Raw genomic sequence first — 27,044 nt, 5'->3', positions numbered from 1 at the left:
AATGATTTAACTCATCTGTAGCCCACCTTTCTGGAAAAATCCATTTCTCAATTCTCACATTCTCAATTCTGAGACATCACGCACAAGCCAAATCCTCCATAATTCCACAGCTAACTTCTTGCTGCACTCATTCAAGACAAACAACATTGCATAAGGAAGCGCACGTTAATAATTGATAACAGAGTATTCAGACATGTAATACAATCTTAAATACAATCTCAGTTTTTCTTGAAAGTCAGTCTACCACACTGCATCAATAGATCTTGAGGCGACTACAAATTAAGTGCTTCACTTAAAACAAGACATTAAAGACCACAGACATCTACTAGAATAATGTTAAAGAGGTTTTAAATAATCTGAAGCTTGGTCTTAGCCCATACTTACTAAAACAATTTCCAAACAGATGGAATAATCCAATATAATGATGATCCCTAGTGGTTGAGATAATAGATTTCAGCATTTAACTCCAATTGCTCTACACAGATGTTCTTCAGACTTTAAGCCGATAACTGCAAGTTGATGGTATCAAGATTTCTATAAGGGACAGAAAGTAAACATACATGAAAAAGGCAAGGGGAAGGACTCGAACAGGAGGAGATAAGTAATCTAGCAGCTGAGCAGACAGATCTAAAGGCTGAAGAAGCATGAGTCTGTTGGCTGCGTTCACACTGAGGCTGCATCAGGGCAGATGGTGGGGAGAGTTGAGGAGGCTCATACATATACACACACACGCACACACACAAATGGTGCTAAAAATATGGAGAAAATGTGATGGCCATCAAAATTGCCTCGAAAAACACTTAGAACACCTTGACAACACCCTAGCAACGATCCAGTGATTAGGCAAGCACAACACACATTTTCTTCCAATCTAAATAAAAATTGGATGCATGGAGTGGTATCGGGAAATGACTCAAACTTGCATTGCCCATTTGAGCACCACATTCATTTAGAGTTCATTTCGGGAGTTCGAAAGAGCTTTCCAAAGTCACATTTCTAGAAAAGTTTGCTCCGACTTGCTAACACTTTCAAACTACCATTGGTCCATAGCGATTACGTAATAGGTATGTGTGTTCTGAAGCTCCGCCTTCCTTGACGTGGTAATCTTTTCTGGTTCATTTGTTCTGTTCAGTCCGTCGAAGTCAGAGCGAGTAAAAAAGTCAGTGATGCTTTATCTGTAATTCTAAATGAAAGCGACACAGACTATTTTTTCATGTTTTATACTGTACAGCTGCTTGCTTTAAAGCAACCCATTCTATAAGGTGCTATATAAATAAGCGTGACGTGACTTTCTTAACTTCTGTTTTCTCACCGTTGCCATTTTTGTTGTGTTTATTTTGTTATTGATAAGAAAGCGTGCAGCACATATTTACATACTCATCTAAATATGCTGCTCTCAGCAGCGTGGTTGCAGTCGGGATATTTTCTAACAGTATAACGCTGCAAAGGTATCTCAAACTTATTTATAAGATAATAAAGAACTTTTGAGTTTGCATCTTTACTCTGAAATCTTTTCAAAAACAGCTTTCTCTTCAACACCAAATCGTTCTGCCCTTATGCACCATATCTCCATTTACCTCCTTCCCAATTCGCAGTCCTGCAACTCTCATTTGTTGCTGTCTTTGCCCTCATCCCCTGCACTTCTCTCTCTTTGTCCTTAATCGCTATGATTAAATCTACTGCTTAATAATTACTGTCTCCATCCCTCTAGATAGAGTCCAAAAACACTAACAAACTCAGCGTTGATTCCCTCACAACCTCTATGCGCCAATACACCACTCATGTTAAAGGAAACAGAAGAACGCTGTCAGAATCAATCACACATAAGGACGACTTATGAAAACACACCTAATTTAGGCAATAGCAAAGTTACTGCACAAACACAGCATTCAAGTGAAGTTGTAAAGCTTTGGATTTTAGAGAACAGGCATTTGGTGAATGATGAAGAAGAGGATGTTACCTTGATGTAGTAGTTCAGCTGTGGATAGACCCTCTGCACCCCCAGGAAAACAGAGAGAGGGGTTCGGTGAGGGAAGGAGGCCGTGACGACATGTGTAACCTCTGGGAAAGAGAAAACCCGAAAACCGTGCTTCTCGTACAGCTGCTGCTGGTCCTCATTGGGTCCGTCCTCACCTTCACTCAGAATACTGCCTACAGCATAGCGACACTTCTGCGCTGGAACCTACAACACACATTTCGTAAAGTAGAACCAGTGTAAATATTGAGATCTCGTGAAAGGTTTTTATTTCATCAATGAAGACAATAATGAAAAAGACACACCATTACAATAATTAAACATACTGAAGAATATATGACAAGAAAAAATCAGTGCAAGATATAGGCTACAGTAAATAATGCATGAACAATATTTCAGAAGAAAATATTTTAAATAATCTTGTCAAGCATTTCAAATTAATTGCATTTTTGGCAGAATACATAGCCATGTACACTCATACAATATATATATATATTTTTTTTTATTCAGCAAGGATGCATGAAATTTATCAAAAGGGACCGTAAATTAAGGGTTAAGAAATTTTTTGGAGAAGAACAACTGTTTTCAACATTGATAATAAAAAAGGAATGTTTCTGGTTTACCAAATCAGCGTATTATAATGATTTTAATGATGATGAAGGATCATGTGACACTGAAGACTGGAGTAATGATGCTGAAAATTCAGCTTTGCATCACAGGAAAAAAATTGCCTAAATTTTATTATAACCTTTATTTTACCAGGAAGAAAACTCACTGAGATTAAAATCTCTTTTTCGGGAGTGTCCTGGCCAAATTTTCAAATATATTCAAATAGAAAAAATTTATTTTAAATTATAATAATATTTCACAATATTACAGTTTTTTACTGTATTTAAAAAAAAATGCATCCTTGGTGAGCTTAAGAAACCTTTTTAAATAAGATTAGCAATAAAGCAGGCTTATATCAAAGACAATAAACACTTCTCTTGCCAACAGACACTGATCTTCCCAAACAGCATATCCACGAAAAAACTTTCCCAACCCCATTAAAACCCATCAACTGCCTGCAGTAATCAGCAAAAAGAGCCATACACCTCTCACAAGGCTTATCTTATGCAACAAATAAGCAGGAAAAACTCCCTCACTCTTGCTAGCGCAGTTGTGTTCAAAGACAACGGGGAGCGTGTCCATGATTCAGTGAGTCACAGAGGAAAAGCTAGCTTAATGAGAATAAACAAAGCCACGGCTGAAAAAGCATATAAATACAGGATTAGATGGAGTTGCATGAGCAGGTGGCATTGTGTGGCGAAAAACAACAACGAAGCTATAGTTTGATAAGATGGTGCATAATGTTTGGCAGCTTCGAGACCGGTGTGGACGTATGCCCAACAGTCACTTTTCATGCACGCCTCTTGCTTTTACCAACTGAAGACATAGGCTATACGCTTGCAAATGAGGGCACCGGGGAAATTTGAGATGGATTGTACGACCCAGTCTCAGCTTGGGGTTCAGGTCCTTCGAGGATTCGGAGGGAAGAGGGCTAGGTCGCTGAAGACAGACTGTGACAGATGAAGGTCTGTTTAGAAAAGAGGCTGCAACAGTTCCCAGAACATCCATCCTTTCATTTGGAGGAAAGTGTTCATTCCTCTTGTAGTCTTCTGGGTCACTTTCGGCCTCCTGCCGAGCCTTCCAGGAATAAATTGCACTGCCAGTCAGGTAAAACATCAATCAGAAAAGCAGATCACCAGATCAGTTAAACTGGTTTTAGTTTTCTTTCATGTGTGCGATCGTTCTACGGCATAACTCTTGGTAACTCTTCAAGTAGTCTACTCACGGCAGGGGCGTTCTGCGGCCCAGGTCTGCGGGAGGTCTTGTTTCCTGGTGCGCTCCCAGCAGGTGTTGCTCACGGGGACTGTGTTTTAACAGACTGGCCTGTCACTAAGCCTCCATTTGCTCAGAGGCTTTGACACAGATTGTGATTAAGTCTCTCCCAACACGGCATTAGATTATAAATAAATTAGATCACACAACAACAAAAACTCTGAATTGCCAGAGACCATGTTCTGTCAACAGTTTTGTCAAAGGGGCATCTTTAGGAATTCAAGAGCAGATTTCTTTTTTACATGATGTCAAATATTGCAGGGCAGCAGAAACAACGATTCATTAGTGCATGTTATTCCAAAACACACACATACATATATATTTTAAAATAGTATACAGATACACACACACACACACACACTATATATATATATATATATATATAGGCTATGTGTATATTACACACATACTATATAAACAAACTTTTGTTACCTGCGATTAATCGCAATTAATTGATTTGACAGCACTAAAATTTGTATAATTTAAACATGTATCAAAAATATAAAAGATTTACTACTGTATGTGAAAACTAAGCTCCCAGAATAATAGTATACTATTGCATACTACTGAGTACGCTATTATTAGTTATTTATTATTTTTAACTTTATTAAAAGTATTTGATCTTTGATCTTTGGTATTTGATCTTTTACTTTGATAGTTTTACCATTTACTGCACTTTGTTATTTTTGTGGTTTTTGTGGCTTAGTTCCACATAGCAAAATAATGTGGATTCATCACAATTATCGGGTAGTTTGATTGAATGTAGATCACAAAATGAAATGGAAGCCATGGAACAAAACTAAGAATATATATTTTACAATCCAATCAATTCCCAATGGCCTTACATTATTTTTCATTGAGTATCTTGTTTCGTTCGTTCACTCTAAACAAAAATGGTGCTAAATAGCACTAAAAGTGGTTCATTGGCTTGTAATCATTGGGGAACCACTTTAAGTGCCATATAGCACCTCACCTTTGTCAAATGGTGCTATGTAGAACCATAAGAGCACCTTAACCACCCCAAAGAACCGCTGAAGAACCGCTGAAGAACCAAACTGGGCTTAACAGGTTCTTAAAATGGCAGTGGTGCTATATAACACCATAAGCATTGCAAAGAACCCCTGAAGAACCATTTTTTTTTAGAGTGTTTGATGGCAAAATGGTGGCTTGTGGAGTCAAACCAGCAAACAAATGACTTTTAGGCTTCACTGAGCCTTAACCACTACATCACACCACGCATTACAATAAACTACCAATCAAAATACCAGTAAGTCATACTACCAAAATCACACGTTCCTGCCGACAACTGGAAAAGCTCATACGGACTAATTGGATTTAGAGTTGCAATGTGGGTACAGGAAGGAGGGTTAACCGTGGCGTGTTTAGTCCCGACTGAGGTAAACATCTGAAAAGAAAGCTTGTAGACATTGAAATATGGCGAGAAAAGATAATTCAAGACACTGAACTGACAGGACGACAGAAGTACTGATGAGCATGTAACTGTCAGCGTAGCGGTTCGGTTTTACTTTTGTCGTTTTACTTGTCAAGCAGCAGTCAAATCCATTTCAGGCAAATGTGTGAAATGTCACTGAGGTTATACGGTGTTGCAGAAGTCCTCTGGGAAAACGACTACAAAATACCTTGGAAAGGCAGACTCATTTATTCATCACTTCAGACGCACTTTAAAAAGCTCTCGCATCTTCCCTTCCCCCTCGCTGTCACTGCCGCTATCCGCATCTTCACAGTGGACTGCCTTTTCATGTTCCTGCCATCCTCAGACAGCCAGGATGCTGTGAAAATACTAATAGTTTTGATGGCGAGAGCCAGTTGGAATTCTGTTACAAGACGTCTGTTGACAACAGGATGCTTACGTTCCTTACTGAAAATGGCAGTCTGTGTTGACATTATCTTTTCTGTCACTAGTCAGTTTTCATCAGGAGTGATGAATCGTTAAGATGATCACAATAAGCTATCAAGCTCATCAAATAATTCACAGTTGTCAAGAACAGAAAGCACTCAGTTAGGGCCCATCTTTGACATGAGCTAAAGGCATCTTTCTGTTACAAGTCAGAATATAAAATTAGCTTTTAATAAAAAAAAAAATCTCTAAAGTTAACTTTCTGGTGTCACATAACACAATATATTTGCAAGCTACTAAGCATGGAAGTATGTACCTCACGGGTGATTTTAAAATACAAACTTTTCAGTAACAGTAAGGCACGCTGTCAGAAAAATGTGTAGAAAATTGTACCTTTAGCTTGCCATTGGGAATGTACCCTCAAAGACACACTTTGTACCTTACCTCCTCCTGAAGGGTGCAAATTAATACCTAATGGTACCCTTAAAGGGATAGTTCACCTATAAATTGAGTAATCTATCATGTTGTTCTAAAACATCATGATCTCACTGGATTTTTTTTGTCCATAATGAAAGTCAATGATGTCCAGTGTTGTTTAAACCCCCAATTCCTTTTTAAAAATATATATTTTCTTTTGTTCCACAGAGGGACTATAGTCATACAGGTAGTAAACCAGTGTTATTTTAGTATTATTTATATACTATCATAGTATTTATTAATCATTTTAATTATTTATTTTCTAATTTTCAGTTTATATTTCATTTTAGTAATTTTATTGTGCTTTTGTCATTTATTTGATTACTTTGTTTTTTAAATATATATTTCTATACAGTGTAGCTTTAATATATATTATATTTCTGGTTTAATCATTTAAATATGTCAACTTAAATGTATTTATTGGCAAGGCAACATTTAATATTCCTTTTTTATTTTAACTAAAACAAATTATATAATAAATGTAATAATGACATGAAGGTGAGTAAATTATGACAGAATTTTTATTTTTTGGCTGAACTAACCCATTAAGCTACTCATATGCACTTTTAAGTGGTACATAAAACATTTTTGGACAATTTCTCTGACAGTGCAGTACTGGAACATGCTGACATGTCATAACATTTTGTCTTGATATTACAGACCCTTAGTTAGTCCATTCACATCACAGGACCATCGTGAATCCCTCCTCTTGTCCAATGGAATGAGTAATATGGCACCAGAATACACACATACTTCAAAAATCCAGCAGAAATATACTCAAATTACAACAACAGTCACCATCACCTACTCTAATAAAAGCCTTCACCACAAGCATCTGATGCGCCTATTTTTTCTTTCTGACTCTCAAAAAGCAGACGTGAAGAACAGAGAAAGAGCAAACCCTAAAACTCTCCGTCACTTAGGGACTGGAATGCCTTTCATGGCCCTTCACAAAATCCGGCATGTGAAGAAGTCTCCCCGGCTCTTCTTATCCATGGCAACCATCTTCAGACCCACGGGCTTCCACTTCCACCGCATTGTTTGGCCTGATGAGAGGAAGTTCCCAAAAGCTTGAGGGCTTGCAGACTACAGTAGCAGTCAGTGAATCCGAAATTGAGGAACCAGGGTGGTCACGCCAATCCTTGTGGTAAAATCTTTCATCCCAGAGGAGTCCATTGTTTTCCAATCCTGTTCCTGCCTCTCTCTTCTTTCTATCAGCAGCCTTTAGGAGCTTCTGACCCCTGGGTTTCGCACCCCAGGCTCCTCTCTCAACGAGTTGAGATCATTATGCCAATTAGCTGAACTGGATCAGAACTTGGCCATGGCTGTATGCGTAGAGCTTTGGACAGTTACTAATTGGGAACTTGGGTAAAGAAAAAAACAGTCTGTCAGTGACAATGAGGCTTTGAAAGTCCGACTCCATTCCAGTAGGGCTTTCTGGTGGGAGGTTGAGTACACATTAACGCTATGAAAACGGATTTGACCGGTTGAGAAGGAGGTGGGCAGGAGGTGTGAGAAATGTGATGCAAGTTCTGCATCAAGAAGGTCTTGTGCACAAACAAGGAATACCAAGAGATATTCTTTGCCAAACGTCAACCTACACAAACTGAGCAGGATGCTGGTTTCTGCACTGCCTCTGCTATAGAAACTATGGTTATTTACTGAACCTCCATTTGCAACAGCTCCTGTTGAGTTTTTTTGCCAGATAAATGCATACATAAATAGATCAATATAAATACATTCCCAAATTAAATGCACTGCTGCAAACTTTGCGAGAACTAAACAACTTGTGATTTAACCCAGAGGGTCACTGAGCCACTGAAGGTCAGATGACAAGTCTCAGAAGTTGTGGTATGAGCTCATTTATATTCCCTAAAAGTGTAAGGGCATTAAGGTCAAGTGAAGTAGGGAGGTATAGGGCAACAACTCTGACAGATTTTACCTTTTCTGCTTTCCTCTTTATGACATTCTGAGGTAAAGGTCCATGCTCGGGTTCATGCAATAATAACCTTGGTGATTTTTCTCTTAATTTAAACCATACACCTTCGATCGGCTACTTCTGCATGCCTACATCCACATTCTCTACTACTTGTACCGTACCGTACCGAACTGAATCTGAACACAAACAACTGAAGACTGAAGACAAACAACATCAGAATGTAGCTCCTCTTCACTACGTGAATTAACTCATAATAAACACAACATAAGCTAAACTCATCTCTTAAAGGGATAGTTCACTTTAAAAGGAAAATTCTGATCATATACTCATCCTCAAGTTGTTTCAAACCTGTATGTATTTCTTTCTTCTGCTGAACACAAAGGAAGATATTTTGAAGAATGTCAGTAACCAAACAGGTAACTGGTCCCATTGACTTCCATAGTAGAAAAAAAAATACTATTGAAGTCAATGGGACCAGTTAACGGTTTACTGTCATTTTTCAAAATATCTTCATTTGTGTTCAGCAGAAGAAAGAAATTCATACAGGTTTGAAACAACTTGAGTGTGAGTATATGATGACAGAATTTTCATTTTAAAGTGAACTATCCCTTTAAATAAACTTGTATTCAGCATTGAAACACCATTGGGAGTTGGAACTACTGTATATTTACAACTTTTGAGGTGATATTTTTTCTTATTGTGTGATATTTTTTCTTCTTTTCCAAGCAAATAAAAAGAATGGCAAATTTTAAGCTTGAACTGGAACTTTCGAGCTTTAAAAGGAGAAATGCCAGATTCATGAATAAATAATTAATTTGATTCAGATCTTGACAATAAATCAGTGGATTTGATTGAGTCAAACTGATCTTGTGGGCTCAGTTTATAATCAGAGCGTCCTGATTCCTTGTACTTGCATGGAAAAGAGAGAATACATGATTAAAAAATTATTTTTGTGAAATAAAGCCACACAGGTTTGGAACTACATGAAGGTAAATAATTAATGAAAAATGTTTTTTTTTTTCTATTCCTTTAATGTTACCACTTTTTTTCTTTGGTATAAGAACACCTCTGCTACAAATAAATGTAAAATGTAATCAGTCAAAACAGGTTTTATAATGTAATAGCCATGACTAATTATCTGGCTTTAGTAATGATGCATTTACATTTTACACAGCGAGATACAAATTAAAAATATGTGTACAGCAAGCTAATTAGAAAATGTAATGCCATGCATCATGATTATATATGATAAAAATAATTATATGCGATAAGAGCAACACAATAACAGATAAACTAATTATATCAGAATATCAGACCATACAAACATATTCCACCCCCCACATGGCCAACTGCATAATAAACATTAAAGCACAACATGACTAGATATCAACACCTCCATCTAGTGGTGTATAAGGACCAACATCTCCAAATGGTCATATATTGTCAGAAATTATACCTTTCAATAACCAATGCACATTAAAATAGCCATAAATTAATAAAACTGAATAGACCAAATAGCAAAACAGAAACTTAGTGTGCATCAAATCTCTAATGAAAAGCCCTCTTGTGAGACCTTTGTAAGAGACTAGACTTAAAGGGAAATGTTATGGATTACACGGTCAAACAAACAAACTAAACAGCAAATTTAAATGCAATGAATTCACTAAACTAATTGAACTAATTTACTTTCATGAGGGAATTAAAGGTTAATGCATGTGTAATGTATTGGATGTGCTGAGGCTGAGCTGTGCATACTGAGTGCTCAGTAAACAGGAAACAGCGCAGGCCGCTCTGAAGCCACAACTCAGACTTCACAGCTACTAATATAATTGTGTTATTTACACATGACGTATATATTAGTCAAATATAATGAGAATGATGATGGCTGTGGCCCGTGGGAATTAGAAGTTGATTCTATATATATAAACTTCTAATTCCCACAGCCATCATCACTCAACTCTCATTATATTTCATATATTACATTACATCGCGCGTGTGTGTGTGTGTGTGTGTGTGTGTGTGTGTGTGTGTGTGTGTGTGTGTGTGTGTGTGTGTGTGTGTGTGTGTGTGTGTGTGTGTGTGTGTGTGTGTGGTGTTCTTACAGTACCGGTCAAAAGTTTGGAAACATCACTACTTTTAAATTAAAAGTTTTAATGTTTTGAAAGAAGTTTCCTTCTGCATTTATTTGATCAGAAATACAGGAAAAAACAGTAATATTGTGAAATATTATTGCAATAAAAAAAAAAGTTTTCCTTTTTTTACATGCTTAATCTTTCACATGATCCTTCAGAAATCATTCTAATATGCTGATTTGTTATGAATGTTGTGCTGCTTAATTTTTTTTTTATAACCCGTGATACTTTTTTTCATGATTCTTTGATGAATAAAAAGTAAAAAGAAAAGAAAAGAAAGAACAGCATTTATTTAAAATATAAATATTTCGTAACAATATACACTACCGTTTAAATGTTTGGGGTCAATAATATATTTTCTTTCTTTTTTGAAAGAAATTAATACTTTTATTCAGCAAGGATGTGTTAAATTGATAACAAGTGATAGTTACAATTTATTTTGTTAGAAAACATTACTATTTTAAATAAATGCTGTTCTTTTTTACTTTTTATTCATCAATGAATCCTGAAAAAAGTATAACAGGTTCCAAAAAAATATTAAGCAGCACAACTGTTTTCAACAATAACAATAACGGAGTATCAAATCAAAATATTAGAATGATTTCTGAAAGATCATGTGACACTGTGAAGACTGGAGTAATGATGCTGAAAATTCAGCGTTGCATAACAGAAATAAATTATATTTGAAAGTATATTAAAATAGAAAACCATTATTTTAAATTGTAATAATATTTCATAAAATTAACGAGCATAAGAGACTTCTTTTAAAAACATTAAAAATAGTAATGTTTCCAAGTTATTGACTAGTACTGCGCGCGCGCGCGCACACACACACACACACACACACACACACACACATCTAAATGGAAAAAAAGTGAATATTTTTAACATCTCCTGCATCTGTTACAGGCTGTAATCACTGAAATAGTACCATTAATAATTCCAGAAACAACACAATACTGCTAATGCAGGAATATAATAGTGTCTGACTGACATAGCAATAAAGGGACCCTATCAAGGTACACTATTGGTCTCATTCATTCTAGTCTACTCACCTTCTTTGGATCATCATAGAAGATCCCAATGCACGACAGCTTGGGTCCAATGCTGCGGCTCTCTTTGAACAGGGACCCACAGCTTTTATAAGGTCCCACTTTGTATTTATAGGCTATAGTGATGCTCCTGATAGGGGGTAAACCGGTCCTAATATGGATTTCAGAAGTCAGTCCAGAGTACAAAATGTAACATACAGCTATGAGAAAAATAACTAGAGAGATGAAGCCTATGAGACTCGAAATCAGCCATTCCCACATGTCAACTGAATGCTGTATTGTGAGGTTAAAGTATGAAATAATAACAGAGAGCTGCTTTTAACGAGTATAACAGACTCTCTGGTTCATTCATTCAGCAAACCATCCGGACTATGTGGGTTTTACTAAGCGACTGCATTGGTTAGAGGTGAAATGGACTCAGATTAAAGGATTTATGACTAGAAATCAAAACTTAGTTGAAGATGGTACACAAGCCACTCAAAAGCGCAGATTCACTTCCTTAAACACAACAGTCGCGCTCGAGCTTCCTGGACGCAACCATTTTTGTTATACGGGTGGGAGATATTTACTACCGCTTATGGAAGCGCGTGTCGTGTCTACTGTCTATGATTTTCTTATCATTTATAACACAGTTTTTTGTATCTGTCATTCACAATTTAATACAGAAAGGTGTTCTAAATGGTTTCACTCACATATGTATAGCGATGGGTTAATGGTATTTGGTTTGAACTGGCTTTTATTTAATTAACCTTCTTTATTAAAGGCTGTCCTTTGTTTATATTATGCTTTATTTATGTTTCTCGTTTTTAAAAACGCACAGAAGAGAATAAATACGGACGTGTGATGCTCCATTCGCGAACGAATCGTTCTTTAGAGTAGGATCATTTTAATGAATCTATTGAATCGGTTCACAAAACCGGACTATACTAAATTATTGGTTCACTCGGGCTGAATCATTCTCACCGGGCTCGAGACTCACCAGCTCATTGAACCGAACCTTCTCACAAGTTCGATTCTTAAAGCAACCGATATCTGACAGAAGATGGCAGTGTTTCACTCTTGCTCGCACGAGACAACACGCACTTCCTTGAATTGTATTTACGCACATACTCAGTCAGTTCCCTCCCTTAGATTCAAGGTTCAATTCAAGGTTCGTTGATAAAACAAAAGAAGCAGCATTTTACTCTTCAAACTAAAGAGTAAACAGCATGGCAGGAACCGTGAAGAAGTTTTTTGATCTGTCCGCCAAACTTTTGTCAGGGGACCTCCTGCATTTTTCGTCTCTCAAAGGTAAAGTTGTGCTTATTGAAAATGTGGCGTCGCTTTGAGGCACAACGGTCAGGGATTACACCCAGATGAACGAGCTCCACAGCCGCTATGCTGACCAGGGGCTGGTGATTCTGGGCGCTCCCTGCAACCAGTTCGGACATCAGGTGAGACATCCAACAGGATTGAGTTATTCATCTTTTCAATGCACTCTGTGATGAATTGAAAGATAAATGCTTCAATCAATCTTTACATTTTTTTAAGCGTTATCTATATATTTAAACGTTGTATATTAATTTTAATATGTAGTTTAATTAATATTTTTGAAATATAATTTAATTATCGATATACACTACACTGATTATATGTACTGTAGTAAATATTTGTTATTTTTTAAATACTTTAAAATAAATTAAATATGTAATATATATACATATATATGTTTTTACAGGTTTGTGTAATATCTTAAAAACAATATATATATATATATATTCGTTCTAGGATGTCTGTACATCAGGAAAGCTTTCAGTGGTTTGCTTTGGTATTGCTTTGATAAAAAATACTATATGATGACCTCTAAAAACATACTTTGTTCATTTTTGATAACAATGACAATGGACAACCTGCATTGTTAACTAATTTCATGCTCATATGCCGTTATCTGCTCTATTGAATAACATATTGTGCAATTTTAATTGCTTAACAGGAGAACTGCAAGAATGATGAAATCCTGGTGTCTCTGAAGTACGTCCGTCCGGGAAATGGCTTCGAGCCCAAATTTCAACTTTTGGAGAAGATGGAAGTGAACGGTGAGAACGCCCACCCTCTGTTTGTGTTCCTGAAGGAGAAGCTCCCTCGGCCCAGTGACGACCCTGTGTCTCTGATGGGTGATCCCAGATTGATCCTCTGGAGTCCCTTGAGCAGGAATGACATCTCCTGGAACTTTGAGAAGTTTCTCATCGGCCCGGATGGTGAAGCGTTCAAGCGCTACAGCAGAAAGTTCCTCACCAGCGACATCGAAGCGGATATCAAAGAGCTTCTCAAGAGGACGAAGTAAACCTGGAAGGCGGCCTCCTCGTGTTTGGCCACGCAAGATAGCCCGTCCAATCCATATCTCATGTAGCCATTGCTTCTAAAATAAGACTGTTGTTTGATATATATGCCGACTGTGCAGACATGATTAAAGTGCGACTGTTTTTTCGACTGTTTACTTAATGAAGATGCTTCCTAAACCTTTCTGAGGGAAGCTTCTGATGTAACTGTAAATGTTTATTATAATAGTTGTGTTTTATCCATGAACTGCACTGCTCAGGTTTTATCTTTCAACTTTTAAATAAAAATAAACATTAAAAAAATGGTTCCTTATTTCAGTTTTTAACTTAGAAAAAAAACAAACAGAAGCAGTTCATATGACAAACCTCACCCTTTACATTTTCACTTCCACATTTTTCTTTCATGTTTTCTTTTCAGTCGCACACAATATAATATTCCCCCTCTGTGCCTTTTTAAAAAGTTCAGTGCTTTTTTGAATTCTCTAACTAAATAAAATAGTTTTAAATGATCAGCATAAAACTGAATCCAGTTTAGACTGCACAGTGTCAGCATGAGCATAAACACTGAAAATGACTGAAGTATTATCATATCATGCTTATGTGGAATCTAGACATTCACCTAATCAGAATAATACAGTATTTTCATTGTTATTTAGAATTTTATAAGCAAAATCGGCAACAATTTTGATACAAGTATATACAGTACAGTCATGTCATGTGAAAAAGAAGGGACACCCTATTGAACTTTGGTTTTATGTATTAGCAGGACATAAAAAAATCATCTGGTCCTTGGCAGGTCTTAAAGTTAGGTAAATAAATACAACCTACAAATAAAAACAACAACACATCACATATTAGCATGTCATTATTTATTAAAACTAGGCCAAAATGGAGAAGCCATGGTGATAAACCCACAAGTACAGCCTTACTGCTTCCATAGGAATTAAGAGAGTAAGTAGCAGTCAGGAACTTCTAATCCAATGCCTTCGAATAACTGATTATCAGCAAGTGTGATCAACTCTATAAAAGCAGAAGTTTTGCAGTTTTCTAGTCTGGAGTCTTCAGGTGTGTTAACACAATGCCAAAGAGGAAAGATGCCAGCAATGAGAGGCGCCTTTTTAAAATAGTTTTCTATTGTGTTTATGCGCCCCGGTCCTGCTACGCCAGTTTTCAAACCTGAAACACGCGTTCTGTCTGATCGGGGCCTTATACAGCCATTTCCAAGCCCATCATTCTACAGAGAGGAAGATAATTCACAAGTAGAAAACATTCAAGACAGTTCAAGGTCAGACTGTGCAATGCTCCGAGAAATTGCAAAAAAAAACAAAACAAGAACGACATCTCAGACTCTATGGCCTCAGTTAACATGTTAAAGTGACAATACAATTAGAAAAATGCTGGACAAGTAGACCTATGGCATGTTTGGAAGGGTTGCCAGGAGAAAGCCCCTTCTCTCTATAAAGAACAGCACAGCTTAGGTTTGAACAAACCACAAGACTTCTGGAACTATGTCCTTTGGACAGACAAGACCAAAGTGGAGATGTTTGTCCATAATGCACAGCGCCACATTTGGAGAAAACCAAACACAGCATATCAGCACAAACACCTCAAACCAACGGTCCAGCACTGTGGTGGAGGGATGCTGATTTTGGGTTTGTTTTGCAGCCACGGGATCTGGGCATTTTGCAGTCTTTGAGTCGACCATGAACTCCTCTCTGTAAACCAAAGTATTCTAGAGTCAAATGTGAGGCCATCTGTCTGACAGCTTGGCCAAAACTGGGTCAATGATCCCAAGAACACAAGCAAATCTATGCCAGGATGGCTGAAAAAGACAAGAATCAAGGTGGCCTAGTCAAAGTCCAGACCTTAACCCCCGACTGAAATCCTGTGGTGGGACCTTGAGAGAGATGTGCACAAACAAATGCCCACAAACCTCATTGAACTGAAGTAACGTTTAAAGGAGAGCGGGCCAAAACTCCTCCACGACAATGTGAGAGAGATAGTCATACAGAAAACGATTACTTCACGTTATTGCTGCAAAAGGTGGTTCTGCAAGCAACTGAATCATACGTGTGCTTAGTTTGTCACCCATGGCTTCTCCATTTTGGCTTTATTTTTGCTAAATAAATGATGACACGGTGTAGGCTATGTCAAGTGTTGTTGTTCATCTGAGGTTATATTTACCTGATGATTTTTTATGATTATGCCCTGATACATAAAACCATAGAATTCAAAAGGATGTCCATTCTTTTTCACATGACTAGATATTAAAATTTAAAATGCAATAAAAAGATTTCTACCATTTCAAACCAAATATAATATTTTTCTGCTAATGACCCATGAGTATTTTATTTAATAAATGTATTGATCAATAGTAATACTTCTAACATTCTTAACAAAAATAATATTTTTACCGCCAATGCCCATGACCCGAGTATTTTATTTAGAGTTATATAGTATATCATAGTATATAGATATCATAACAGAAAAATAAAATGTAAAACTGTAGGTAATGTAATATTTCTACCATTCTAAATATTTTTTTTTGTTTTTACCACCAATGACCATGAGTATTTTATTTGGTGTTATAAATATACAGATATTATAACAAAAAAAAAATATAAAAGTTCAAACTGTATAGATCAATAGTATTATTACTACCATTCTAAACAAAAATAAACAAAATGAATACCAATGACCTTGAGTATTTTATTTACTGTTTAAATATATATTAAACAAAAATTAACAAGAAAAGAAAAGAAAAAACTGTATAGATCAATGCGTCCTTTAGAATGGAATCATTATTAATATTTTTTGAGATATTGATTCTAGTGCATAAATAAATTAACCTAAACAAGGACATTAAGGATGCTTTGCATATGAAATCTGTGCTATACAAACATATACATTATGAAATGCATAAACTTTCTAACTACCCAAAGCATGTTTAAAGCACATTTTTTCTTTAGAAAATGACCCAATTCCCTCTGAACAGAAACAGTATGACATAAATATGCTTATGGGCGTCAAACTATGGGGATAACTGTAAGTCCAGCTCCAAAGAACTGACGTCACAGTCAGCGGTGAAGTCACTGTCCCGCTCAATCTCAAGAATCGTGTCCAGCAAGAAGGAATATTCCTCATTACTATCGTGAACCCAGCGGTCTGAACTCTCCTCTTCCATATCACTATGTTCTCCTTCTGTTTGGTGTAAAGGCGATTCTGGGTTTTTACTCTGCAAGGATCTACTGCAGACGCGGTTCAGCTCATTTTCAAACTCCAGCTTGGCCACAAGATCCTCCAAAGTCTGTATGTCTGAAAATACATGATATTATTCATAAGAGTTGGCATGACTGACAAGTGTCACACCTGACATGATTTTGATGATGATAAAAAGGAGCCTTGTTGACATCACTGACCGAGAAGCCCATGCAGATCTCGCAGGACTGACCGCGTGCAGCACAGAAAGTCTTCCTTCCTGTTATAGAAAACGGCCTAATTATAGATGATAATCAGGACAACTGCAGCATTTATCACTGATAAAACAGTAAACGCACCGAAAACACATGCAGTCTGGCCTCTCTGTCCAGTGGTCATCAAATACACATGTGTCATTCTGTGGTATTGTAACCAGGCTGCAGTTTTGAGAAGAGACACTGTTTGGAGACATTGATGATCCGCATGGAGGCTCTTCTGCTGCCTGATCCAAAGCCGCCGCAAGGCCTCGTCTGCATTTCCTTACTTTAGTTGACATTCCTCTATTGATTTAAAACAATTAAGCACAATATGTTACACGTTACATTCAGCTCACAGAAATGCACATTGAAAACTACTATAAGTGGTAGCAATAGTGCTTATTATGTGCTGTAGATCTGCACAATACAGGTCAAAGGGCAAAAATACTTTCACATGATACAAATAAAATAAAACAGTGGTTAGCATTGGACATGATATCATGATAATAACATGTTTTTGGACATGACATATAAATGAACATAATAATCACTCTATTACTGCCTGGTTCAAAATTAAATAAAACATTGCTCAATACGGTCGGAAACGGAACATCAGTCGAAAATGTTAATATAAATAAATAAATAATATAGGCTATAATTATAGGCTATTGGTGATTCTAATATATTTACCAGCTCGGAATAGGACGTTTTGGTGCAGATAAACTTCGTTGTTTAGGGCTGAAGGCTGATTCGTTATGAATATTGATGAATCGCCCGAGGACTTGAATGTCTGTTAATAACGTGCACCAGAATGTTATTATTTATGTGTATTTTTTTTTGTATTCCGTTTATTTTTCCGTTTATTCCGTTCGCACAAGCTGGCTGCATTCTAAAGTGTTAACACGCATTATTCAAGATATTCAAGAGTTCAAGATATTTTAATTAAGCCATAAACACAATTATATATATATATATTAAAATTATATAAATAGCCTATAGGCTAATTGTGAATTGTAGCTTATTTTTTTTTTTACCTATTATATATTTATATAGGTTCGTATATGCTTATAGCCTACATTATATTAAATATTTATTTTATTATTAAATATAGGCATATATATATTATATTCTCTAATATATATATATTTATAATCTATTTACTTTCATTTTCAATGTCTGTAATGTATTTACTCGCTTATTTACTTCTTCTTTTGTATTTTATTGAAGCAATTGTCATATAATAACAAAATTAAAGTGCATCAAATCGCTTGTTTGTGTTTGATTTCATGCGTAATCTCCAGAATGATCTGTGATTCGCGGTTTGTCCATGAGGGGGCGCTGCTGCTTCCTCTCACTCAGACAGACAGCGGCTAACGCTAACGCCAACTAGCTCACGATGGCCGGACAGGAGGATCCAGTGCAAAGGGAAATTCACCAAGACTGGGCGAACCGTGAATACATCGAAGTGATCACCAGCAGCATTAAGAAAATAGCCGATTTCCTCAATTCCTTCGGTAAGATGGAGAAGCTGTGGCGTTTCGTTTTATTTTGCTTTATTTATACGCCTTTTCTTCACGCTAACATGCTAATCGGGAGAAGTGGGTCATTCGACTGCTTTATGTGTAGAAAATATGGGGGTTAATTCAGTTGTTTTGTGTTTAATGTCGTCTAGGAACAAACAATATCGTAATTGTTGTGTATATGTTTGGAAGACGTGGTTTATTAGAAATACAAATAGTGTAATGACCAGGAAAAACATGTAGGGCGTTGGGTTGGTCTGATGTTGGTCTTGTCGTCCATGTTTCAAATTTGCAACTTTATATTAAACATTTCCTTTAAATTATGATTTAGCTCATTGATATGCAGAAATATAATGGCTATATAGACATCTAAAATCTTTATAATCTTGTGGTAAACGGACAGACAGGTTAGCTAACGTAATGCAGAGACATTGGTTTGTTTTGATAAACCATCCCCAGTTTCAGTGCCAGTACAGTATGTGCAATAACAATAATATGAATCACTTAATCATTTAACAAATAAGTTATTTATATTATAAATATATTCTTATTTATGTTATTTTACAGTGTGTGTATATATATATATATATATATATATATATATATACACATACATATATATATATATATATATATATATATATATTAGGGGTGTGCAAAGCAGCCGCTATTTGTATCTGTATTTGTATTTGTTGAGGGGGGGAAAGTATTTGTATTTGTATTTGTATTCGGATAAAATTCAAAATAGGCGTAAAAATTTTTTTTTTTTGCGTTACCCTTCTAATTTACGTTATAGTGTAAGTATTCTTTAATTATATCCATTATAATAATTATGTATATGCAATATTGGTTTTCCATAAATCCAGCAATGAAACAATGAACGTCATTGAAAAGAAAATAACATAACAGCCATTACCTCATCCATGGTTAAACCAACAACTATAAAATACCATTGTGAACATTATGAAGCCTACAGCCTACACCTTGCTGTCTGCAAAAGACAGAGTAACTTAAACGTACCATATAACTCCCACATGTGCATACAATTCGACACAAATACACAAGCATTTTTAACCTTTTTAACCGAACGTTAACGTTACTCTGTCAACAGCCTATTGTCTAAATTACCGCGCTAAACAGCTGACGTTACGTAAACAGAGCGAACATGAGAGCACCCGACTGCAGACGTCAATAATGCCGCGTAATGGAATAATCCCCCGATCAAACTCCGCTTCCCGAAAGTTATAAACTGCCTCAGGAACCCAGTTAAGGTACAGAAATCTATTCAACAAAAATAGTGATGGAGTTAAGAGTTTTTTCGCTCTCTGTTGCTGTGTGGAGCAGCCTGTGTCCGTCACTCACTCACTCATCCGGGCGTGCACTGCGGTCTCATAAGGAAACACAGCTTTTTGATATAAAGTTTTTTTTGTTCCCGAATACAAATATTTTTTAAAGTATTTGTTCAAAATAAGTATTTGTAAAAAACACGTTATTTGTGCCTTTCCGAATACCGTATTCGGGTTCGGCTCCACCCCTAATATATATATATATATATATATACATACATACACACTATTTTGTAATTTATAATAAACCCTCTGGTACTGTAAAAAAAAAAAGTATTTCAATGAAATGATTGTACTACATTTTAGTTTAAAAATATAAAAATATTTATTATTTTGTATTATTGGTGGATTTTATGGTACTAAATTATACTCATGCAGTAGTTATAGTTCATTTATTCACTTTTTGAGCATGGACCTGAAAATTTAATTTTCATAAACCTTGAATACTTTGGATCAGATTTTAGTTTGGTCTCTATTTAGTGTATTTGAAAAAAGTTATACAATTTTACATTATTATAATGAAAAATGCACAAGTGTGACTATTTTTGACCATTTAACCTTTTCGTATCATGTCCATAATTTTTTTGTGTTCACAATTTCACAGAGCAAGTGCCAAAACCTTTCCCAAGTTTCGTACTATTACTATGAAGTATGAACTGTTTCATAAAAAAAATGACCAAACATCTCCAGAGGGTTAACAATAATAATTGAAAACTTTTTGTCATTTTTAATGTTTTGTGTCAGGAAATTATTGCTATTCTCTCATATGTTTCATAATACTGAAATGTGTCTCTCTTTCTCTTCAGATATGTCCTGCAGGTCCCGTTTAGCCACTTTGAATGAGAAGCTTACTGCTTTGGAGAGGAGGATTGAGTACATTGAAGCCAGAGTATGTTTTTATGATTTTAAAAAGTCAAAAACAAGAGTTTGCAGGACCCTCTAGTTTTACGTTCTTTGAAATAAACCCCTGATTTGTTTTCTGTTTCGTCTCTTAAGGTCACAAAAGGGGAAACCTTGACTTAGACATCGTCTCGGTTCGACGTCGAGGTCAAGATGATGGCTAAGAACACTCACCTCCTGTCTTTATCTTTCATTTTAATTATTAAAACTACATTTTTATGAGTTGGCTGTTGTAGATCAGTTAATTTCAGTATGGGGACCATTGTGATGATGTCTATGCTATAAACAGATGCTTGTTCTTCCTCATTTCATGCTGAGGTTATACTTTATCTGGTCCTCTATTTTTTTTTTTTTTTAATCTGTCAGGCAACATGTTACTGTCTCTGTGGTGCTTGTTCATGCAAACAACCCAATGTTGTATGTATGTATGTTGTTCTGACCTGCTGTTAAACAACTGGTTATCTTTCTTTGACACCACGCAAAATATAATAACGGTCATGCAAATATAGATTGAAATCACCATGGATAAACAGACATCATGCATTTTTTACATTTTTTTTTATTTACCCTTTGTTTTACCAGAGTCTATTCTGATCTTGTTAAATTACATAAGTATGTGTTTAAAATACATTGCTGCCTGCTGTACATTTGTCATGCAACAAACATCATGAGAAATGGCGGTTAGAGGTGGAAGTGGATGGAAAGCACTAAAGTGCCAATCAGACTGTTTTAAAGTGTTTAGTGCTTCTCTCCAGCTACACAATTTTATGTCTAAGTGTTTTTGTGGTTAAACATTAAATAAAAAAAGTTAAATGGACATGCTTGTGGTTATTTTAACAATTAGTGACATTCAATATTCTAACAATTAAAATATACATATTAAACGTTAATACACGCATTTATATGACTGATTTAATATCACAGTTAGCTATCCCGACATTAGAAAATGCGAATACGTTTTAAAATATACATATATGCTGCATTCAACAGCATCTTACTCTGAAATGCAAAACAACATAATAATTTATATTTGTCTATATCAAATTTGATACTGTAAACCCCCAATTTTTCATAAATTCACCTAAAAGTAACGTAATAATTGATATAACCAATAACATCCTAAAACCTCAACGTACGATTAGACTTTTATATTGCATCAACTCCGAGCTTTTATGCGTGTCTAGTAGCATTTCCGGTTCCGTTTCTCATATGGACGTATTTTAATAATCAAGCCCCAAGTTGATAATGTTCTTTTTCACATCAGAATCAGACATAAATGTTCAAAAAAGACATAATGCGATCATACAGCCGGGATCTGAGTGGCGGAATCGAGAATGTTCCTGTTTTGATAGAGAACAGCGTCCCCAAAGAGGCTTTTTCCAGCTTTCAGGTAATTCATGATTTTACTCTCCTTACAGTTTTGTCTTTATAGATATATTGACATTTTCATATTTTTTGCAGTCTATTAGTGGTTTCAAACATCACGTATGTTAATTTAAATGACGATATAGATAGACACGGCATGAATAGTTCTGTCGCACCGCCACTAGATGCCAGCGCTTTCCTATACTTTCACACTGATTTCCTGCTTACTGTAAGTCTTAAAGGGACAGTTCACCCAAAACTTTAAATGTTGTCATTACTAACTCACCTTCAAGTTGTTCAAAGCCTGTTTGAGTTTTTTTCCCCCTTCTGTTGAACACAAAAGAAGATATTTTGAAGAATGTTGGTAACAGTTACTACCAGTTACAGTAGAAAAAAATAAAAAATACTATAGAAGGTAATGGGTGCAGCTGTCTGGTTACCACCATTTTTCATCATAAATGTTTGTGTTCAACAGAAGAATGAAACTCATACAGGTTTGGAACAACATGAGGGTGAGTAAATTATGACAGCATTTTCATTTTTGGGGGAACTAGCCCATTAATCTGAGTCAATCCTTTAGTATGTGCCAGAGAATGTACAAGGACCAGGCTGTGACCTTGACCCTAGTGCGGTGACCCTCCCCGGCTGCTCATGTCGAACCCGGTCCTGCCTGCCCGACAGCTGCCCCTGCTTGAGGTTCGGCCAGACGTATGACAGCGAGGGACGTCTGAACCAACAGCAAGAGGACGCTGGCTACAGCAGGCCTGTTTTCGAATGCAATGCCTTATGTGCCTGTGGCGACTCCTGCCAGAACCGCGTCGTTCAAAACGGCGTCGATATTCGTCTGGGTGTTTTCAGCTCCGAGGACAGGGGTTTGGGGGTGGAGGCTCTCGAGCGCCTCCCTTGTGGGCGTTTCGTATGCGAGTACGCCGGCGAAATAATCGGGCCTCATGAGGCCCGTCGCCGACAACTCTCCCAGACTCCTCTAGACATGAACTACATCATCGCTGTTCGAGAGCACAGCGGAGGGGACGGCGTCACCCAGACGTTCGTGGACCCCGTCGCTGTAGGGAATGTGGGGAGGTTCATCAACCACTCCTGCCAGCCCAACCTGCTCATGGTGCCCGTTCGGGTGCACTCGCTGCTGCCCAGACTCGCTCTGTTTGCCAATCGAGATATAGAAAGGTATGAAGAGCTGACTTTTGACTATGCAGGAGGACAGAACAGCAGCACAGACACACTGACATGGGATAACACACCAAGCGGGACTCACGCAGATGTTGACAAAATACCACAGAGAAAAGTCTGTCGTTGTGGGGCTTCAAACTGCTCAGGATTTTTACCATTAGATTTGTCCGTTCTTCATTAAAAACAGTCTTTAAACTAAGCTTAGAATTAGAACCGCCACCTAAACAACACGGTTGTTTAACTCTAACCTTGATCACACTCCCTGCCTATAATCCAGAAGACCTTGTTTAGCTTGTTCAGGTGTTTGACTGGAACTAAACTTTAAAGTGGATCTCGAGGGCTAGACTTGAAAGCCCCTGATTTAGAAGTGAATTTAATGTTTAAAACTTGAAGTTACTGGTATAATATTCAAATATTATTTTTTATTTTGTAAAAGTGTTGAATTTGGGGGCAAATGTTTTCTGTTAACATATGCATGAAAAAAACCTGATTGTTAGAAAAACCTGTTTGGGTGTACATTAGCTATAAATAATGGAATTCTGAGACACTTTATAAGAAGTTTCAGTTAGTTTGCATTAGTTTAAGACAGTTAATAATGAAAAAATATTTCATGTTCATGTTAATTTACTTACTAATTTTAACATTTCAAGTTGTAAAAATGTTTTTAAAGTTAATATTTGTATTTTTTTTACAAACATGTACATTAACCTAGATTAATAAATGCTGTAAAAATTTGTTAATTGTTAGTTCTTGATCAGTGTCATTATTGTTAAAATTGTTTTAATGAAAACTAGAAACAAAATTACTTACCAAAATATGTAAGTTTAAGTTATATTACTTAAATTTAAATAAATAATTTAAAGCTACAAAAAAATTAAATAATAATAATAATAACAATGAAAAATGCACAAATCACTAAAACTTTAACTAAAACTGAAAATGTTAAAAATAAAATCTAATTCAAAATATTAATAATATAAATAAAATTAAAATAAAACATAACACTGTTCATGATAATCGAATATACAGACTAATGTTAACAAATGTAATGTTGAATGTCCCAAACTCTACTTTATCACAGCAGCGTCGTGTGTTTTGTCTCCTTTAAGAGCAGTCTGGGTTTCTCATGGTATCCTTTAGGGTAATGGCCAATTAAAAAGGGCCCATGGGTGTTTTAATATAGTAACGACTGTCACACACACGGTGGGAGTGACCCACTTCACTCTGACGCCAGCCTTAAATCTGCCCCCTCTCCTCTCATCTGCCCCATTTCCACTCCAGCCCCGCTTCCATCACCACCGCAATATTAATATCCACATCTGGGTTAATTAGCACAGAGACCAAAAACCAGAGCAAAGCGCACGGCATTCTGGGTAGAAGCAGATAGATGCCATCTTTATCAGTGACACTTTACTCATCAAGTATATTTGGTTACATCGCCATTGGTAGAAATTGAAGTGAATAGATGTTTCTGAAAACAAGCAAGTGCTGTTTTATTTTTTTCTCAGTGTATAAATGCCCTGAACATGCAAAACATTTTCTCAAGGATGTTAGCTAGTGTTTGTGATTATGGGGATCAAAATATTAAACTCATATTGATGGACTTGTTCATTGATTAATGAGGGACACACACTGTGTCTAGCGGTTATAGCCCTGTGTTTATTAGTAGTCATTGAGTAGTGATCGTGTTTCCTTGCACTTCGATCCACTGATAATGTGAGGATTGTAGCAAACTCTCCGAATCCTGTTTTTGTCTCATGAGTCATTGGGTTTGGTGAGTGAGCCGACATTCCTCGGTCTCTATGGCAACGGGATGTGTGATATCGACTGGACGTGCGTGTAGGCTGTAGTGTTTAGCAACCATTGGTGAAGAGTGAAATCTGTAATTCTCTGCTCCGCTAGCAAGTGTCAGCTTTGCCTCTCGAGGTTGTATACCAAGTGTTTGACTAACAAGGGAGGACGTGTCATGGTGAGAGAGAGAGAGAGAGAGAGAGAGAGAGAGAGAGAGAGAGAGAGAGAGAGAGAGAGAGAGAGAGAGAGTATGTGTCTGCACCATTGAAAGGGACACCAGTTCCAGGACATTTCTTTAACCTCTGACCCCTGTGCTTATTTATTCTGTTTGTCAGATAAAAGAACAATTGGAAAATGAGGGGGAAATTTTATTTTTGTTTATTATTATTTTTTATTATTTCAGAATGATGATAATGTATTCATATTTGTTATTTATAAATAAAGATTCAAAGTCATTTAATAGCATTGACACCCCCCCCCCCCATTTGATTCATATTAATCAATTAACTATTAGCAATACTTTGATGAAAAAAAGTTGGGGGGGGGGGGGGTATATATTATCCCCCCCCCCCCAAAAAAAAAAAAACCATTTGTTAGATGCGAGTAATAGTAATATATATATATAGGTATATATATCATGATTACTCGCATCTAAGAAAACATATAAAATTTATATAATTTAGATTATATATATATATATATATATTTTTTTTTTCTTCTAATGATGAATTCATAATTATTCATTGATTGATTGACTTAAGGAATTCATATTTAAAGTTTTGATAGAGAGTTTAAAAATGGAATATATTGTGGTATATTAGTGAACATGTGATCAAAAAAGATGCTATTTATTAAGATGCGGATTCTATTTTTTTTTCTTTGGCTTGAGATCCTCTGGAGAAACTAGGGCAGTGTTTTATTAAACAAGTGTTTCCCTCCAGACTCGGTTAATGTCCACGCTGCTGTTGTTCAGTGCAGCCGAGTTTAAAGCGGTGTTGACTTGTATTTTTATATAGAAGTTTATCAAGAGTGTTTCACTGCAACATGAGGAACAAAAGAGAAATATTCCAGTGGCCCAGATAAGGATGTGACTAGTATTAGTATTATCCACTGCTATGATTTATGAGTTAAAAATCTCTTTAAAAATCTCTTTAATAGTATAATAATTGTCATGTAAATTGGCACAGAAAATACATTTAGGCAACTTTCAATAACTTATAAGAGTAGCTAATATCTTTTAACGTGTGAAAAATCAATAAAAATGCTTTCCAGCGTCATTTCTCCAGGGACAAATGATGCATCCTCCACATGATGCTCCAAGAAACACTTACAGTGTGACTATACGCTCTTTATAGTTTTATCGAAAGTCATTATTATCAATTTTATTCCCATTCCCCTGCCTTTTGTGCTTGAAGAGTGAGGCAAGATCATGCAATACAGTCTGAATGAAACTTCATGACGTTAATCAAGTATTTTTTTGTTAATAGAAAATCAATCTGTGCTTCTTTCTGCTGTTCCTCCACTGTTTAACGTTCTCTAATTCTTGGTTTGCAGAAGCGCACCGAGCGTAGTTACTCTCATCCGTCACGCCTGTCCTCCACGCTGCCATTAGTGACAGTCAAATTACACAGTGCTTAATAGTGACTTAATGAAGCTGGGCTTGGAGAGCTCAAACCTGCTAATCGGCCATTATTACTCAGCAGAGACCCTCGGAGATCCTGCCGTCCGGAACGGAGAAAGTGACATTCAACTCAGCCGGTTATATTGTGTGAGATTTGATGAGGGGAAAACGAGCAAATGCATTAATAGTGATGAGAACTGTTTATTTCAAAAGGTTTCCATTGGAT

At 36.3% G+C, this 27,044-nt stretch overlaps 5 protein-coding genes across 5 annotated transcripts in view; 3 read left to right on the top strand and 2 right to left on the bottom strand.

Annotated features, from left to right (window-relative positions):
* The window catches only part of tex264b (testis expressed 264, ER-phagy receptor b), a 40,949-nt gene extending 29,115 nt beyond the window's left edge, over positions 1-11,834 (bottom strand). Inside the window, exons 1-2 of the mRNA XM_079597758.1 lie at positions 11,318-11,834; positions 1,961-2,182 (exon numbers count right to left, since the gene is read on the bottom strand). Coding sequence (XP_079453884.1) covers positions 1,961-2,182; positions 11,318-11,575 — 480 coding nt within the window. The 5' untranslated portion in view covers positions 11,576-11,834. The remainder of the gene's footprint in view (positions 1-1,960; positions 2,183-11,317) is intronic.
* A 7-nt stretch (positions 11,835-11,841) lies between these two features.
* gpx1a (glutathione peroxidase 1a) lies at positions 11,842-14,925 on the top strand. The gene is made up of 2 exons (XM_079597759.1): positions 11,842-12,747; positions 13,287-14,925. The coding sequence occupies exons 1-2, from the start codon at positions 12,523-12,525 to the stop codon at positions 13,635-13,637; spliced, it is 576 nt and encodes a 191-aa protein (XP_079453885.1). The 5' UTR covers positions 11,842-12,522; the 3' UTR covers positions 13,638-14,925.
* Positions 14,926-16,559: 1,634 nt separating this feature from the next.
* The window catches only part of LOC306990357 (uncharacterized protein), a 30,067-nt gene continuing 19,582 nt past the window's right edge, over positions 16,560-27,044 (bottom strand). The window contains exons 2-4 of the mRNA XM_079597120.1: positions 17,190-17,390; positions 17,052-17,110; positions 16,560-16,947 (exon numbers count right to left, since the gene is read on the bottom strand). Coding sequence (XP_079453246.1) covers positions 16,664-16,947; positions 17,052-17,110; positions 17,190-17,386 — 540 coding nt within the window. The 5' untranslated portion in view covers positions 17,387-17,390 and the 3' untranslated portion in view covers positions 16,560-16,663. The remainder of the gene's footprint in view (positions 16,948-17,051; positions 17,111-17,189; positions 17,391-27,044) is intronic.
* brk1 (BRICK1 subunit of SCAR/WAVE actin nucleating complex) lies at positions 18,362-21,670 on the top strand. Its single transcript, XM_079597121.1, has 3 exons — positions 18,362-18,601; positions 20,760-20,842; positions 20,950-21,670. The coding sequence occupies exons 1-3, from the start codon at positions 18,484-18,486 to the stop codon at positions 20,974-20,976; spliced, it is 228 nt and encodes a 75-aa protein (XP_079453247.1). The 5' UTR covers positions 18,362-18,483; the 3' UTR covers positions 20,977-21,670.
* Positions 22,019-24,138, top strand: setmar (SET domain and mariner transposase fusion gene). Its single transcript, XM_079597119.1, has 2 exons — positions 22,019-22,243; positions 22,799-24,138. Exons 1-2 carry the CDS (start codon positions 22,130-22,132, stop codon positions 23,585-23,587), a joined length of 903 nt encoding a protein of 300 aa, XP_079453245.1. The 5' UTR covers positions 22,019-22,129; the 3' UTR covers positions 23,588-24,138.

This window comes from Phoxinus phoxinus (assembly GCF_949152265.1).
Source record: "Phoxinus phoxinus genome assembly, chromosome: 22".
Lineage (NCBI taxonomy): Eukaryota > Metazoa > Chordata > Actinopteri > Cypriniformes > Leuciscidae > Phoxinus > Phoxinus phoxinus.
Note: the sequence above shows the minus strand (reverse complement) of the source record. Positions and strands in the feature narration are given on the sequence as shown.